The sequence below is a fragment of the Pygoscelis adeliae genome, unplaced genomic scaffold (assembly GCF_000699105.1).
Source record: "Pygoscelis adeliae isolate BGI_AS28 unplaced genomic scaffold, ASM69910v1 Scaffold361, whole genome shotgun sequence".
Lineage (NCBI taxonomy): Eukaryota > Metazoa > Chordata > Aves > Sphenisciformes > Spheniscidae > Pygoscelis > Pygoscelis adeliae.
The window spans coordinates 831,527-850,133 of NW_008824187.1; the positions used below are offsets into that span (position 1 = coordinate 831,527).

Below are 18,607 nucleotides of genomic sequence, written 5' to 3' on the forward strand. Positions count from 1 at the left end.
TTATCTTTGGTTATATGGTTAACTCACTATCATTTTCAAATAATGAATAGTTTTTGTTTCCGTTATGGGTCTAGTCATCTCCTGCCATTCTGCCTCCACTTACTTTTGTCTGTTCCTTTCCTTCCTCTCACCAAGCATCTTGCACTCACGCCACAGGCATGCAAATGCATTTGGCACAAGTGATGGAGAGGAGGGAACCTCCCAGTGAATATGTGGCTGGTGGAATAGAAACCCATCCGGCTTCTGGCAGACTCATTTCAGTGGATTCCCTTTCATCCCTACTCTTCCCCTTGTGTTGGATGCCAAGCCACTGTGTGACTGCGCTCCCAGGGTGTGGGAGCATGGGAACCAGTGGTGGCAGAAGAGGGATACCCAAACAGTGTCTAGTTTGGAAGAAGTTTAAGTTATTCATTTCAATTTGAAGAATTAACTCTGGTTTTAAATAGTCTATTTTATCTTGGCTAGCTGTCTAACATATGGAAAATGTAATTTTATTACCACCAAATTAATGATAGAGGCTTGACTGTATATATTGCTTTTCTGAATAAAAGCAGTAAATACTTATCTAACTTTTCCCATATGACCTTCATACTGTAGATTTTCCTCTGAGATCAACAACAGGAAGGTATTAGGCTTGCATTGTTGCTTCAAAATTTGGTATAAAGGAACACTAAACACTGTTTAAAGATGATTAAAAAACAGCCCAAGGATATGTCTGAGCCCTTTAAAAGATTAAAATGTCAAGAATAATGATGGAAATTATGGCTGTAATAGGAGTTAATTTTGAGAAACATATCCCTCAAAGCTTTTTGATTTGTCAAAGGTCTGCTCATTGCTAACAGTGCAACATGGATGTCACCATAACTAATTAACCACAGACTGAAGTTAACATGTACACTTAAATACAACAAAAAATTACAGAGCATATCCAATACTGCATTGTGCAATTTTCCTGACATCTACTAGAATACTTCTGAGAAGGTGGTCACACAAACTCAGGAAGGAAATCATCTTTACAAACTAAATGTGTATAAACTATATCGTGTTCAGACTCTTACGATTCCTGTTTTCCCTTATCTCTGAAGTGTACAAAGCTTCTTGTTCCAGCTGTTTGATTAATTCCATAGCTCACAAGTCCTTCACTGTTTTACAGGATATTAATGCACATGCATGTGTAACTGGTAAACCCATCAGCCAGGGTGGGATCCACGGACGTATATCTGCAACTGGTCGTGGGCTCTTCCATGGAATTGAAAATTTCATCAATGAAGCATCATATATGAGTATATTAGGAATGACTCCTGGATTTGGGGATAAAACATTTGCTGTTCAGGTAACTTTTCCTTCAACTGCAGGGAAAAAGTAGTAAACAAACTTCCAGCAGAGCTGCTTTTAAAAAAGGCTGTAGCAATAAATCCTGTTAGGGTTTTACGACTTCCAAGTTAACCTTTACTCTCAAACTTCAGAAACGCTTTTCAAGCAACATAGGTGCCCTTTATTTTGGACTGTTTTATCAAAACTGAACTTTCAATTGCACTCTACAGGCCCAAAGCCAAATCTCCAGTCTTTATAAACATAGGCTGCAAATTAAAAAGTGAAATACTGTTACAGGAGTTCTTCAAACTAAGGCATTGCACACTTTTCAATGAGCTGTGACACTGTTTCTGCCTCCACAAAATTTGTTGCACTGTTTTGGAATAGAAAAATTTAGAGAGAGAAGGAATTGGGGGTTATGTTCTTGTTCCACTATGCAACGAGGAGTTAGAAAAGTAGAAACCAATACCTTACCCCTAAATTTGTAGGGTTGAATGTACGTTTTTGGTGTTCGTAAGACTTCAGGATTTATGTAGTTGAATTTTGAAGGGGTTTGGTATTCAGTAATACACATTATCATTCTTAAAATTTTGAAGAAATAACTTGTTCTGTTCAGCTTTGAACAGCATGTTAAATGGAGGATTTGAGGATAGCTTTGTTTTGTTGTTTTTAGTACCAATGCACTGGTTGTTAGAAATAGCAGGGTAATTGTAAGCTCCTAGTTGTGCTCTAGTTAACCAGTGGGCTGAAACAAACATCTCTGCCCTGCATGGACCCAGCAGCACACTCATTTCCCTGCACTTTGGCATTTTTATGCCTGGCAGAGGGCTAACTAACAGGTGCTTAAGCATAGTTTAGCCTGAAAATATGGCCATAAGAATAGCTCAAGATTTTTCTAGGGAAACGAGGATGCAGCGTTGCAAAGAGACCTAATGCACGACAAACTGTTGTACTGAAGTTTGCTTCTAATATATAAACAAAAATCCTAAATATAATTGGAGCTATGTTACACAGGAATTTAATATTCAGCTTTTTCCCAGCATAGAATCTTACTACAAACTTTTGGCATGGATCATGTGACCTTTTGGTCTGCCATGTGTGTTCCTTCCAGAATGTTAAATAATGGCCTGGAATTAGGTTTTCTACACCAGTAAGGGTGTAAAAAATGCTAATTAAATACAAGATTATCTAAATTTAAATATAGGCAATCTGTTTTGTACAGGACCACTTCAGAAATGTATTAGAAATGACATAGCTTCCTACTAGTTTGTATGTTTTTATGTGAAGAGTTAATGATATTCTTGTTTAATGCTTCCTGTTGTGGGATGCGTTTTACACTTGTAAGCCTTCCTTACCCAAATTAAATGGGACTATTTCTTGGCTTGCAAATGTTAGTCAAACCTTTGAATAGTCATACAAAAATCCATGAATCCCTCTAAGACAATGCCAGTTATAAAATAGATATACGTAATGTTCCTATGTTGATAAATATCAGTTTTGACACTTTCACAGCAGCATTAATGCTTCCCTTCTGTATTTCCAGTATAAAAAATGTAGCATAATTGTACATTGCTGGCTACAATGCATAATTTCTACAATGGTATTCAGACTAGAATAGAATGCATGTAGATTTCTTCCATCTTTCCTATACACATCATCTAATGCCAAGATATGCCAATAGGTGAAGAACTATTTAAAGCTATTCAAAGCTATATAAGCCGTAGCAATAATCATTATTTTTGCTGAAGGGTTAACTACTTTTCCCTTTCTCTTTCCACCTTCAGGGATTTGGTAACGTGGGCTTGCATTCTATGAGATACTTGCATCGTTTTGGAGCAAAGTGCGTTGCTGTTGGAGAATTTAATGGTTCTATCTGGAATCCCGATGGGATTGACCCAAAGGAACTAGAAGATTACAAATTGGTATGCAACTTAGCTGAGCAGAAATAGTTTCATCTTTGTCAGCTTTGCAAGCACATAGCATGGCTGTATAGACTGGTGTTAATTTGTGATTTTTAAATCATGCTGCAATTAGTACTTACAAAATGGCTTAGGAATGTTGATTCTTCTGGCTTTCTCCTTATCCCCAATATGAATGCAGGTGGTTAACACTAACTGATCTTGTGGCTTTGGATGTCTCTTCGGTTTATAATATTGTACTTTTCTTACCCTTTGACCCAGCTCTCAGAAAAATAGCAAGGGCTTGCATGTGTGCGTGCTAATTACTTTGGTTTCAGAATCAGAGTTCATTATTATTTTGCCTTTCTTATGACTAAACTAGGGAGGATGTTTCAAGGAACCAGGGCAAGGAAGTTCCTAAATGATTCCTGATTGAGAATCACAAGCGTATGAACATTGAACACTTCAAAGTGCACTTTTTCTGCTTCTTACCTATTGGATGTTTCTGAAAAAATGGAAGCCTGCCTGGTAGTGTGACTTGAATATGTAGTTTATAATGAAAACTGGATATGGTCTTTTTATTTCAGTTTCCAGGTGAAGCAGTCTTGAGGGGACAGTTCACAGGCACTAAAATGTGATCTCCCACTTAGTGTTTATAAGGGGCTTAATTGATGTGTCTTGTTTTATATAGGGAGGACTTGAATGTCGTTATCACCCCTTTCTCAAAAGAAAGAAGTACTCTAGAGCCCGAATGGTTATCAGTGTCTTTGGCCAGAGATGCCTCAATCATGGCAACTTGGACTGTTATTCAAGCTTTGTAGCTTGCTTCTTATGCCTAATCTAAGTAAAGATAGGAATTATGTTATGTGCTGTCTTTCTAGTACTGTTGCTTCTCCCGTCTTTCTTTTTTTTTGAAAGTTAGAAGAAGGGAAGGAAGTCAAACAAGTACACACACACTAAAAACACCCTGGTTTGTTTCCTTCAAACAGCAACACGGGACAATCATGGGCTTCCCTAAAGCACAGACACTTGAGGGCAGTATTCTGGAAACAGACTGTGACATTCTCATCCCTGCTGCCAGCGAGAAGCAGTTGACTAAGGCCAACGCTCACAAGGTTAAAGCAAAAGTAAGTTGGAGAGTGCAAATGCAAATGAAAAGTGGAGAAGGCCTGTTTAAATGCCAGTATTCAATAATTAGCATGAATGGAAACTAACATATACCTCTGAGCTACTCTGCTGTGATTCCTTTCAGATTATTGCTGAAGGTGCCAATGGGCCTACAACTCCTGAAGCTGACAAAATCTTCTTGGAGCGGAATATCATGGTTATCCCTGTAAGGTTCTATTATGACCTTTGATTTTCATTACAAGGGTAATATTTCTGTAAATTGTAGCAAGATGTTATTTATTGGTTTTTATTAATAGCCATTCATTCTCTTAGAGTGGTTTGTAACAACTGATGTCTGGAAAATGGGTGTCAATGTTGCTTAAGATTGGTAGTAATTACTTAAAGATCTCACTGCAACTGTAGATGATCAAAGATAACTATTACGTGAAGGCTACCTATTCGGAAGAGAGAACAATCCACAATTAGTTCTTAAATCTGTAGTTTTGTGTTTTGGAGTATTAGCTGACATTTGCTCAATTAGATAGTCCACTATGCAAAGGAAGAAGGCAGAGTAAATACACTGGCCAATTTGTTTGCAAACATTGTGTCTCTGGGTGATGGTCTGACAGAACTGTGTATCATAGATTGTATAGCATAAACGTTGCCTATAGTGATAATTTGAAAGAATAAGACCTGTCCAGATATAATGATATCCTTTTTCCAGAGAAAGGGTGTCCTGATCAAGTGATACCGCTAGAAAGAGCGGCTGATCTTCAGCCTTTAGTCACTGAGATGGCCTAAGAATGCCCTAACTTTCTTGATTAAAAACTTGTGCTAAAATAAAAGAAAGTGGTCAGTCAGGCACACCTGAACTTCACATGTTCTAAAGTCAAGTCCTCTTCTAAATCAGTAGGAGTAATCCCTGGACTGCAGAAGAGGATAAGTGTTGTCCTGGAAGAGTAACAACTGGATTGTCTTCTGTACTGCAGTTTAAACTAATACTTTGTACATAATACTTCTGCTTGCTTCTCCCTAATACAGTAGAGCTGTCTTTGTCACATGGTCATAATTCAAGACATTTACTGTTTCTGTGCAGGATCTTTACCTGAACGCTGGTGGTGTAACGGTGTCCTATTTTGAGTGGCTGAAAAACTTGAACCACGTTAGCTACGGCCGCTTGACTTTTAAATACGAAAGGGATTCAAACTACCACTTGCTCAGTAAGTGTTCAGTTCCGCTTTCACTAATTGATGGATTGGACTAGCAAGCACCAAATGTGGGAGAAATGAATACAAAAGTATTTTAAAATCACCTTAATTTCCCACAAGTGTATTATTGCTGCATACTGAAGAGTAGGAAAGATTTGATAGGTTAACTGACTTGCAACTCTAATGACTTAAGTTAAATGCATACTTTTTCTGTTATCTTCTAAATCATAAAGTGATGCTTTCCTCAGTTTTGTGAAAATACTGAACTCAAACCACTTATGTGAAATATTTATTACTTCTTAATAAATGTCTTTCAGCTGTACACTTGGTATTTGAGAAGTATTCAAAGTTTGAGTGGGTAACATTGTTCTGCACATACAACAATAGAGGATTTCTATAAAGGGCAATAACATAATTGGTACAGGTGCTGTAAAAATCTGCTTATGGCCTACAGCTCCACTTAGTTCTGTGCTTCCCAGTTTCTGGGCCAGAATACCAATTACATGGAGAGAGGAAGCTTAATGGAGGACTGCAGGATATTGCTCCTTTTTAAACAATACTCTGTAGAAAATGTGAGAATCTCAGGACATAGGACTTGACAAAACATATATCTGAATGTTTTTTAATATAACCTTTTCTCATAAGTGATACCTTTCAGGGTGTTTCTAAAGTGGTTGAGGGTTACGGCAAATCTAATTTAAATCTCTTTCTTAACTTCAAGATTGTGTCATCTGAAATACTCTGTGATGTTGTTTAGGAAAGCTTACTAATTAAATTACAAGAATGAAGATTAAGTATCAATTCAAAATACCAAAGCACTTCTCATGTCTTAAGGAAAAAAACTAAAATTCCACATTGGGCTTTTTTCTTAGCAAGTAGTGTATAGGCAAAGCGCAATGGGAGATAATTGATTGCTTTAACTTCAGGAAGTATTTTGTCTAATGCTATCTATCAAGTTAGGAAAGTTAATCCAGGTTGCTCTATCAGCTTTATGAGTTTAGCTAAGCGGGATCAGTAAATCCACAGTCGCTTGCCATGTGACTGTACTATAGCAATATTGCTGCTAGTAGCGGAGGCATTCACCTATAAAAACAGATAAATCAACACCTTTCCCTTTTCTTAGAAAACAAATAAGATGACTCCCTTTGCCCCCAGCCCCTATAGTCTGCATTCCCTGCCATTGAATGCTGAAAGTCCCAGGGTCAGCTCCTTTGTTAGGGAGCACATTCCTTTCCTTGTCAGTTACTTTGCCTCTGCTTTTTTCCTTTCTAGTGTCTGTCCAGGAAAGCTTGGAAAGAAAATTTGGGAAACACGGTGGAACTATTCCAGTTGTACCTACAGCAGAATTTCAAGATAGGATATCGGTAAGTAGTTGCTGTTGGGTTTTTTTACTGTTACTGTAGCTGTATTCTGATATTGTAACTGCAGTCTAAAGTTTACCATTGTAGCTATTACGGAGGTTTTTGCCCCAAGCAAGGCATTAGTCATAGTTAGCCTGATGGCCAAACAACTAAGGCAAGCAAATGATCTGAACTGCTTAGGAATACTGGAAGTAAGCTATTTTTTCTGTCTTTTACTTGAGCCCATGCAAAATACCTCCAATATTGTTAAAAAGCTACAGTTTTAATACAGATGCATTTTGTATTTTTAACTAGCGTTAGATTGCATGTTGCCGTTCACGTAGTGGAGTTTTTCAGAGCAACAGACTATCTATCTCCATTGTTTAGACAAACCATTAGAGGTTTTTTTACCAGGGAGGGTGCAGGGAATGATTCTTTTTGCAGGCCAGTAAGGAAAACTTAAAAACCTGTGTTTTTTCTTGATGCTTTTGTTTGCTATGAAATACTTTATATTTTTGCTGGCTAACCTGATAAGTTAGTCACGCTAGCTTGAACAAGCAATAAAAGGCAATCCTATAACAGCAGCACAGTTAAAGAAAAAACATTGCCTAAAGAGAATCAGGCCTGAAGCTTTACTACAAATAAAAATTAGACTCCTATCGAAGTAGGAGTCTAATATAGATTCCATAATTTCTTTGAACCCTAGCTATCAAAGTCTATGGAGGTTTTGTAGTGGGAAATACTGCCTCAAACATTACCAGAATTTGTTTTGGAGATCTTGTTGATATAGTTTGCCTAGATTTCCAAACAACTTTCAACAAGATCCCACACCACAGACAGTTTGGTACGCTGTTTCTGTAATATAGACAAGAGCTGACTGAGAAATTGTAGAATGTTCTTCAAAGACTGAATTAATGAGCAAAGAAATGTCAGGTAAAATTCATTATTCATATAATTATTCATATAATTCATATATTATTCATATAATGCGTAGCGATACATGGTGGGGAAATTTCCATATAAAATGATGGGTTGTGAGCTTGGCCATTTGCATTCAAATGGAAGATCTGGAGGTAATGACAAAATACGAGCTTAGAAATCCATAGCAGTCAAAAAGCAAATCCAGTGTTAGAGATTGTTCTGGAGGGAAAAGAATAAGACTGACTAATGATGCCACAATATAAACCCAGACTGTGTCTGCCTTCCGAATACTGCATGCAGGTTAGGTCTCTGTATCTTAAAACATTGTAGATGTGGAGAAGGTTCAGAGAAAGATCACGAGAATAACCAAAGACATGGAAGCTTCTCATACATGGAATAATGAACTAACCTGGGTCCTATTGGCCTGAAGTAGGCCTGGGGTGGAGACAGTAATCTGTAGAAAGAGTGGTGTGAAAATGGATGGGTAAGGATAGACTGTTCACTGGAAGGACGGGTGAAGGAGAACAAGGTGCCATCAAACAAAACCAGCAGAGTGAGGAGCAGAATGAAGAAAGGGGATGGTTCCTAGCACAGCAGACAGTTAAGATGTGGAATACCCTGCCAAGGGATGTATGGAAGCTAAAGGGGTTGGTCGGTTTGGTTTTTAACACAAATTCAGGAGGAGAAACAATCCAGTGAGCAGTGAAAAAACATTAAACTGTGCTTCCTCAGGAAGAAATTGGGGGAAATGGATGTAAACTTGGGCCACTATCAGATGACAGAAATAGCCTTTAGCCTGATCCAGTATGATGCTAGCTTTTTCATAAATGTTAGGCTAAATGAACAGTAGGTTCTGTGGCTTAAAGTGATTGCTGTGATCTCCTAAACACAAGCCACAGAAACTGGCCTAGTAATTTCTACATCCAGCCCAAACTGGTATTTGAGGAAAAGCATGTATTTTGTGAAGCCAGGCCTCAAATTATTAGTAAGTTACAAGTCAGGATGATGGAACATTGAAGCTGATAGCCTGAATTAGAACGACTATCTTCAATTATTTATTGTTCAGCGTATTTAAATTTTAATGGGAACAAAGTTATTGTGGAGTTGCTTAGGGCTAATACAGTGTTGAGTACATATACTGGGGATCCATGCCCTTCCTAAAACCCGACAGTCTTCAAAACAATTGGAAGTGGTTTCTATAGGTTATTAACTCTTGGGAGCTTTTTTGTTTAACATTTACTGGGAGTTTTGAAGGCTGAAAACAGTAGTTACAACATCAATAAAAAATGTTAGCATCACACATCTAGAAGCCAGGCATATAAAAGACTCCAGTGCTTACATCTGAGGTTTTAGAAACAAATTGACCATAATTAGCTCTTCAAGTAACACAGTAAAGGCGATTTAGTTTCTTACACCAGTCATTAGAAGAAAATGAGTGAGCAACCTTCAGTAATTATGGGAATCCAACGTGTCATTGTCCCTAATATGTGACTACTACCTTTTTGTGTTTTGAATTAAACCCTGATTTTATTTCCTGTTGTTGCAGGGTGCATCTGAGAAAGACATTGTCCACTCTGGGTTGGCTTATACAATGGAGCGTTCTGCCCGGGTAAATATTGCGTTAGTAAATGTACTTATAGGAAAAAGAACTTACGTGGCTTTGCGACAGTTTTTGAATGTGTGCTACAGAATTTCTTTGCAATTAAAGGAGTAGATAACAGTTCATGGTAATGGAAGTCACTGTGGGTATGCTCTGTGCAGGGATGGCCAACTTTAACTGAGTATAGTAAACATTAGAGACTAATACATGAAATCAGGAAGTATTTCCTAGTAGAAGCTGTAGTAATCAGAAAATTTTTAGTTGTCCTCTTGTATCTGACTAATCTGGAACACATACCTAAGACTGCTTTACTCTGCCATCAGCAGTTTTAGATTAATCCCTTTATGCAGTATTTTTAATTAGTGGGGCAAAGACTACTTGAGGCATCTTGTCTGACCCTGTGTCTGAGGTACATGTGGATCCAAGACCTGAAAAGGGGCAATACAGTAATCTGGGAAAGATTTTCTTCCCCTTCAGTTCTCAGTTGTAAGGGGAATCAAGAAATTTTAGACTTGATCCTCAAAGGATCTGAGCTCCGATACCAATCTAGCAGCTCTTAAACTCCTAACTTAGATCCTCTAAGAAAAATCTAGTGTAGTTCCTATGGAGAAACTCGCAGAAATCACATGTAACCTTTTCTGTTTCAGCAAATCATGCGTACTGCCATGAAGTACAACCTGGGTCTGGACCTGAGAACAGCTGCCTATGTCAATGCAATTGAGAAAGTCTTCAAAGTGTACAATGAGGCTGGCCTGACCTTTACATAAATAGGCCATTACCCCTCCTTATTGTATCCCATCCCTCTCGCCGTTAATGTACCCTCTTCTTGAAAAAGCTTATCACAAGTTTACATGTAACCACAAAATTTTCTTTTCTTCTGACATTATAGTGGATTCTATTCTCGATTAGTTTCAGTCCAAACTAGTCTTTTTTTACAATAAAATCCATGGATTAGGAAATTGTATACAAGTATGTATCTGAAGATATCAGTTCATCTGCACTTGTGGGGGCCATTCTGGGTATTTCGCCTACAAAACAAAATGGTACATTTTATGTATTAAAGAGTGGTCTTGCCACCTGAGCCACTTCTCAGACTTCAGATCAGATACTGTACTAGATGAGCACTTAGCTCATTATTACTTCATGCACTTTTGTTTAATGATGTAATTTTGGCTTTGGCACTTTCCGTAAGGCCTTGTATGATCAATGCTGTGGCATTGTCAAAGGAAGAATGGGCCTCCAGCAGGGATTAATTTTGATAGGAGTCTAATTTTTATTTGTAGTAAAGCTTCAGGCCTGATTCTCTTTAGGCAATGTTTTTTCTTTAACTGTGCTGCTGTTATAGGACTGCCTTTTATTGCTTGTTCAAGCTAGCGTGACTATCACCATCAAGTATGTAAAGGTGACAGACTAATATTTTTATAAGCTGAAACTATCGAGCAATTCTAGTTATGTTATTAATCAAGTATCTACAGAACTATTCTGACTATAGGTTGTTTCCTTTTTTTTAGAAAAAGGGATAGTCTGAATTTGGTAAGCAATCATACTGAGGTTTTTTGGAATTCTTTTTCAGTCTTTTCCTTTCAGAGGCGTTCTGAAAATTAGATACTGCCTCAGTGAACAGCTAAAGTGAAACTGAACCCAGAAATCATTGGCCAAACTACAGAGGAGCTAGAATGCTGCTATAAACTTAATCCACTGTCTTAACACACACAGCCTTTTTTTTTTTTGTCATCAGGAGGTCTTGAAAGTTTTGAACATAGAGTACAACAAGATGGACCTCAACACAATATTGGATCAAGCACAGTTTTTAAAGTATAAGGCTTTTGTCCAGTGGAGTCCCCTTGAAGTGCCAGATGTTATTTATGTAATGACTATGAATGTTTTTTTTAAAAGACAACTAGTCCCTCCCAGAAACTCATGCTTTTTTTCTAACTACTTTGTAACTGCATGACATAACCTGGAGAGAAGAGCAGTTATTAAAAAAAGTTGACCTTTCCAAACCTACTATGCTGGTGTATTACTGTTTTCTATTTCATTCAATAGCTTTCCATAGTTACAATCAGTCTGTGAATCTTCACAGCATGCGTTTATTCATTATATGCCTACTGATAAGATACTGTCTCAGTTATCCTAAGGGGCTCACTAATACAGACCATGTCTCTTGAACTTGCCTGTCAGCAAGATTTTTGAAGTTGGGTATATTTGGTAAATCATTTCAGGTCTTTACTGTGTCCTCTCAAATTTGTGTGAAGAACTATTCTAGTAGTTAGCATGGAGCAATAAACCGGTGTGATGCATTTAATTAGTGGCTTACTCCATCATATATGCTGATACCTAGGGTTATAAAAGTACTACAGTACCGTGTGTGTATATATATATACTGGCATTTATTTTTTAAAAAAATGAGAACCCTTTGAGCATGAAAGAATTACTGTGATCAAGGTATGGGTCTCTAAACATGAGATCCGTATCTTGGGTCATATCTTTCAGTGTAGTTTTTATGTAAACATTTGTTAGATAGTAATATGAAACTAAGATTGTAACAGTTCAACTCTGACAAATTGTAACCTACTTCCACCAAAACTTGAAGGCTAAAAATTCACAAATAAATAGTTGTATTATTGAAAAGAGAAAGAATCTTAAAAGCCGAGTTGCGTTGTCTGGCAGCAAAGTTGTTGAAAGCAAAGTGCAGTAGCAGTGAAGAGGCTTGGCTAATTTACTGTTGTTCTCCCTCCGTCCCCCCCGCATTTCCTCTCCTCCTCTCCAGCACCTCTAGTTTGGCTGTGCAAACTTGAAAAATGGCACCCTTTCAGTGTTGGAGCATATAGGAAGCCAGCATAGACTGCTAACTGGGATATCTTCTACCTCCTGCCCACTTCAAAGGAAAAAAAAAAAAGCCAAAAGCTGCACAATGACTGAATTCCCCAATTCATTCGAATCTGATATTCTTGTACACCCACACACTAATGCTGCTTTTCCCGGGACGTCTTGACAGAAAGTAGGGCTACCACCAGGTATGATTTTACCAAACCCAGAGAGGAGCCCTTAAGGTCGACTGGATTTTACCTCAGCCAAATTGTTTGCAGTAGTTACTGACCTCCTGTTAACAGAGTCAGCGCTGGCGACCTGCGAGGCACAAATCTGAGCGTATCCAAAGGCTGGCATAAGGAGAACTTGGGGTACTTTCGATCAGAGAGTTAAGATTCTTGAGGATATTAATGCTGAAGCCTGACCTAAGATTACAGCACATCAGCTGATTTGCCCTTTGGTTGTAGCTAAACACAAGAACCAAACTGTATCAGTGAATCCAGACTTCTTGTGATAGATGGCCTGTTCTGAAATGGTCTCGTCCATTAAAGCTACGCTGGTGCTGAGCATTGTTGAGCTCAGTCCTAATATGATCAGACGGTAAAGAAAAAAAAAAATGAAGTTTTGTAGCACATACCTGTCAAGACCTGGCAACAGCAACGGAGGGAAGAAAGTGGTAACGGTTCACACGGTTGCTGTGAGTTAATGTGTGGTTTTAGAGGCTTGGGTGCAAAGCAGCTCTAGCCTTTTCCTAGCTCCTAGCCACAGCTGAAGAAAGCAATCACTCTCGGGGATGTAGGTTATAAATATAACTGTACTGGGTTTTTCTACCATAACTTCAATTAGGTATTACACCAAATTTCTGGGGGAATGCTCCTCTCCTTACATATACATACCCACACGTTTTTTCTTCCAGCTAACAACATTGTCACTGCTTGTATTCACTTACATGCCACTAGGCAGTCACCAAGAAACTCCCTGCTAGTTCGGCAGGGAGCCAGTCACTACCTGGAGTTAGATTTAAGCATGGATTTGAACCTGCTCTGAACCACACCCACTACCTAGAGCGGAACACATCCTTGCCATAGTGGGTGTTTGTAATCTCTCATGCAGTATTAAGTGCTGATTATGTAGATAGTTTGTGTTGAATAGTGGCTCAATAAGTACTCTGACGCTGCGAGTGAATTTCATAAGGGTGTTTGGAGTTACATGCCTCCTGCAAACTACTAAATGCAAAAATATCTCTGTTATACAGAAGAACAAGTAGAACAATCATTTTTCATCCCAGCAAAGAACTCAGACCTACATCTGTTTTCACTGATGGCAGCTGTCACTGTCAGTAAGAAGTGCTGGAGCAATAGTAATTGCTGTGATTTCAAGATGCCAAGTAAGTAACCTCTAAATTACTCTGTTAGTAACTAGTGAGTCTGTAATATCAGATTCCTTACTCATTGCAGTAGCAAGTAATTTCTTCCCTTCTCACTCTAAGTTCACATGCATGCAGGGTTTTTTGTTTGGGTTTGGTTTTTCTACAGTCCAGACTTGGTCAGTTCTCATTCTTCCAGCTTCTGCTTGATTACTGTCCGTCTGTGTGTTTGACAGGAGCCTGGCAAGTGTGGTAGATGACTCCATTGCCGTACTGTGTGCTGCACGACACATCAATACTTTGCTGCGCAGAGCTGTTGAAGTTGTACTAACGGTCCAGCTCAGGCAGTGGTAAGCAGTTCAGTGGTGAGCCAAGTGCTCTGCTGGCAGTAACGCCTTGTTCTGCTGTTAGCGTTAGTTTGAGTATCGCGGTGCTCTTTCACAGTGGTTATGTATACCTTAAACACACCTGAGGCTGCATCAGCACAGTATCTAACTGCAATTTTACAGATAAGACCAGAAGTACGAGCACAGTCACAGAAGCACAGGTGCTTACCTTGTCTTGTAATGGCTGTTTAGGTGCTGAGCTTGTGCAACTTGCACACACGTGATCACGACTTGCACTCAGTGACAAAATGGGGGAGAGACCAAATCTGAAGTCCTTGGCTTTACACCGTGCCTGCTCCAAGCCATCCCTTAGCTCATAAAAAAAAAGGCAGCGTTTGTCTGCGTTAATAGCGTAGCACAGCTTTAGCTGTCTGCTCTGTGAAGTAATCCAGTCTTTCTAGACCAGCAATTGTAAGTGGTTTAATATGTGTAACCCAAAGATTCCTAAGAAATACATGCAAGACAGGTAGAGTATAAGTATTTTCTTTATTTAAGAGTACATGTAGTAGAAACTCGTTTACAAAAATTTCGGTGGTGTTACATTTTTATCTTCATTGTCCAAAGCTTTTGCCCCATGAAGTTGCTTGATTCGCTACATTTTTTACAGCTTTTTCACCGGTTTCAGCAACTTTGTAGACTTCGTCGAGAGCTTTTAAAACAGAAAGACAAAAGGTAACTGTAGCATCACTGCAATACCTTTCCCTTTCCCACCCGGTGTAGGACAAGGGGCAAGGCAGGGTTGGAGGACCTGTCTGGGATTTCACCAACGTGACATTATTGAAGTAAACAGAAACATTACCATACCTTTCTGACCAGCATCCTTAGCCTGATCCGCTGCTTGCTGCACAGTCTGGCCCACTGCGTTAACTGGAATTAAGAGAAAAACAAGTGTAAATCCAGCAGTCTTTACCCTTCCCCTAAACCCAGTAATCAGATTTTAGAAGGGTTCGCTAAATGTTTCAGGGCTAGAAGGTAAAAAAATTATTCTATAAGGATGGGCACCCTAGCCTAGTGGGAGAGAGATGCTGTTAGGAAGCTGCTGTAGTTCCCCACATTATCATGTGTCTTGGTGCGGATGAAGATTATGGAAGTTGCAGTCTGTGTCACCCACAGTGTCAAGAAACAAACCCTAGTAGAGAATCGGGTGCAGTGAAACCTTCCTTTTACTGAGCCTGGCTAGGATCTGCAGCGAGCAGGCTTGGGCAGTTTGGTTGGTAAAGATTCTCCCACCAACTGCATAAAGCTTGATGCTCGCTGTCTGAAGTGGCATGCTCTAAGAGCAGCACATCAAAATTTAGTGAATAGTCTAATACTTTTCTTGTAGCTGGAGAAAATTTTATTCTGTAAAAGATCAGACTAGTTTTAAAGGCATGGAAATGTTCAGTAGAGGAGACAGTGAGGTATGAAGAGCAAGAGGAGGTATTGTCTTGACGTGGAGGAACTGCAGCCTAGAAAATAGCGATATTTGGATGATTGGGTTCCGATAGCTATGATCAGGGAAGTCTTGCTCACAAGAGTCAAATAAAAGTTTGGGGCAAATGGCCTTCGGTTGAACCTGTATTTGTTTTATTCCCCCTGGCTCCAAATACTACCTTGTAAAAAACATCGATGTGTTCTGCACAACAGACACTGAAGGGGGGGCCGACTGAGCAAGCCAAATTCCTCATGGGCATTGCATGAGGGAGAAGTGATGAGGTGAGGAAGGACATTTAAGTGGACTTGGAGTCTCTAAAACTTCAAAGGTCTCCAGGCTTGGATCGAATGGCTCTTCAACAGTAGTTATTTCGTTAAGAGTCCTGTAAAAAACAGTGGCCTATTTCACCTTGGGTTTGTAGGACACTTTCTACTGCGTAAAAGACATGCTAATTATCATCATGCGTCATCTTTTGCTGCAGTTTCCTAACATGAATGGTGTACACTGCTCATAAGGTATGGTTAAGGAAAATGCTTCCCATGGCAATCTTAGGTTACAGCCATTTCATGGCTCCTTTTAGGAACCATGGAGTAGGTGCTAATTTCAGATACTTCAAAGCCCAGTTGTGCCACTCTGCGCTTAGCAATGGCTCGTGGGACCGCGCCTTCGGGACACGTGCAGGAGCAACAGAAGTAGTTCAGAGACGAGGTAATTCATAGTTGTACAGCCACCAGTTGGACAGCTTTGTTCTAGTTAAAAACTAGCATAAAATCCCCCTTTGTTTTCATTTAAATGGGGATTTGGAGCGTACCTCTATTTATAATACTCCCAGGAGTGGGTGCAATACTGACACTGATGCAACGCGAGTTCAGAATTACATGCTGTGTGTTTACTGCCCGCCATCAAGGTATGTGCTGATGGCACAGAAGTAAGTGGCCAAAGTCAGGCTGGTGCCTGGGAGCTCCCGTTGTTGTTCCAGGATCCAACTCCAGCTGGAAGGGCTGTGCTGTGGCACAGGACTTGCTGGGAAGATGTGTGCAGGGCAGAGGCAAAGAGCTTCAGACCGCTGGTGTCTGAAGAACTGGTTCAGCTTCAAGTGCTTGGGACGGAAGGACTGCTGCTACTACTTAAAAAAAACTTTGCTCTTAGAGTTTGTTGACTCCTAAACACTTAGTTCAATCAGCTGAACACTGAGATTACTACTCAGCTCCTTCAAGATGACAAATACCACTTCTAAGACATCTACATCAGTCTTCCAGCATAGGAAACCACAGATAATGTTTCCACAATGTTAAATAAAAAAATCATTAGGAACATCAAAAAACCTCCAGAAATACGCATTTCTAGGGCTGCTGTACAGCAAAAGCAAAATGAAGAAATCTTCATTTGAAAACAAAAATTGACGGTCACCCTCCAATTGCCCGTGTCCTGGTGTTTCTCTTTCACGCTTCAGCATGAAAATAGCTGATTTAAGAATCAAGTTTGGAAAAGGGGGCAGTGGGTGTGGGATTAGGCATCTTTCATCTTCCTAACAAACGGAACCAAGGGTAGACAGTAAATGAGTAGCAGGCTTTCCACTTGCTTCATTGGGCACATAACCTGCAAGTAATATTTCTACTGCATTTGAAGTCACAGACAAGATGTCTGGTTTCGAGAGTTTACTTAGATGTCATGTAAAGAAATATGAAACAGTCACCACTGCTCATGTATTATACTAAGCACAAACATTTCAGAAGTCGCACCAGTGCGGATCTCTGTTAAAGCTTCACTAACAATGGCTCATCTAGGTGGCACGTTATTTAAATTCAGGGTCGATTTTGCAAGCCTCTCCGCAGGAGTAAACATGACTCGGGTGCCCTGAGCCCCTGCAACTGCACTTCAGCTTTCGGTGGGGTGAGTGGCTGTAATACCAGTGGGGCTGGAGCACTGACAGCAGAGCGGAGCTGACTTAACTGCATGTATTTGTGCAGGACTGAGCAGATCAAATACCTCAGAGCTCCAGGAAGCTAATCCACTGCGCTATTACAAAACATATTTATCATGGCTGTTCGTGTTAGAAAACAAAGCCCTAAATAAGCAGCCTTGCCTCCCCTCTTGGCTTTCCGCTGTCCTCTTCTCCCTTCAGTGCATTATCTAGACACCCACACGGTAAAAGCCAGAGTGGGAGAAGTTGTGGGAAACCAGTAGTTAATATCGCTCCCTTATTTACTATAGCGTTAGAGGGTTTGGAGATTACAGGACGTACCGACTGCACCCTTGAGGACAGCATCTAGAGTTCATGCCCAAGAGACAGATTTGCTCCCAGCTGCAGGGGCGGGAGCAGGGCACATACTTTAACACCCAAGGCACAGGAGGAGGGAAAGCAGCGGTTTGTATTTACCTGCCACCTGTGCAGCGCTTTCAGCTTGTTGCGTGGCTTCCTCAGCAAGCTTCTTCCCAATCCCGAACATGGCTGCGCTCAGTCCTCTCTCCCCGCAGAGGATGGGTGAGTGAATCCCTAAATTCGGTTCTGTTACGATGTTTGGCAAAGTGCAGCTTTTTATAGACAAAGCAGGACTCCTCCCAGTAGTTACAGGGCAAATGCAAACTGGAACAGGGAAAAGCCACGAGCCCTTGTCGGGTGATTAATATAGGAGGCATAAAAGGGTGAAGAGACATTAGCATTTATTATGTTTTCCTCCCCAGAGAGAGGGCGTGGATTAATCAGCAGAAGTTTTCCACGGCCCAGGAATGAAAGCTTTGTTTTTCCATATCGAGGAGTTGGTAAACAACATGCATGCCACAGCTGTCCTGAGCAAAGGCTCCCGAGCCGGTGCCATGGGGGGGGGAGATACAGGCGGGCACAGCCCATCGTGAACTGGGTAGAAAAACACTGCATCGCGGAACGCTCAGCTGAAGAATTGCTTAAATCAACTTTGGCATTTCAAAACCTTACATAGAAAAGTATCCAGTTTCAGATGATTCTTGCCTACATTTTTTTTCTCCCCGGTGGGACTTAAAATTCATGGCTATAAAAAGAAATGGGAGGAGCTAACCCTGCTTTTTAAAGTGTCTTGTGAAATCTTTGTTGTGTTAGACGAAGCTAATAATTTCGTGGTGTGTCATAATTAATATTTTAACCCCCCGTTTCCAATGCCCGGCTCAGGAGCGTGAAGAGAGAAGGTTTGTGTCCTTCCCCTCTTGTCCCCACAGCGAACCCCCGTGGGTCCCAGCACAGCCTCAGGGCCTCGGGCACCCGGCAC

At 40.2% G+C, this 18,607-nt stretch overlaps 1 protein-coding gene across 1 annotated transcript in view; it reads left to right on the forward strand.

Annotated features, from left to right (window-relative positions):
• The window catches only part of GLUD1 (glutamate dehydrogenase 1), a 19,343-nt gene extending 7,654 nt beyond the window's left edge, over window positions 1-11,689 (forward strand). The window contains exons 6-13 of the mRNA XM_009334656.1: window positions 1,154-1,333; window positions 3,099-3,236; window positions 4,202-4,339; window positions 4,465-4,545; window positions 5,416-5,539; window positions 6,800-6,891; window positions 9,335-9,397; window positions 10,036-11,689. Of these exons, the coding sequence (XP_009332931.1) occupies window positions 1,154-1,333; window positions 3,099-3,236; window positions 4,202-4,339; window positions 4,465-4,545; window positions 5,416-5,539; window positions 6,800-6,891; window positions 9,335-9,397; window positions 10,036-10,155 (936 nt within the window). The 3' untranslated portion in view covers window positions 10,156-11,689. The remainder of the gene's footprint in view (window positions 1-1,153; window positions 1,334-3,098; window positions 3,237-4,201; window positions 4,340-4,464; window positions 4,546-5,415; window positions 5,540-6,799; window positions 6,892-9,334; window positions 9,398-10,035) is intronic.
• Window positions 11,690-18,607: the final 6,918 nt, after the last annotated feature.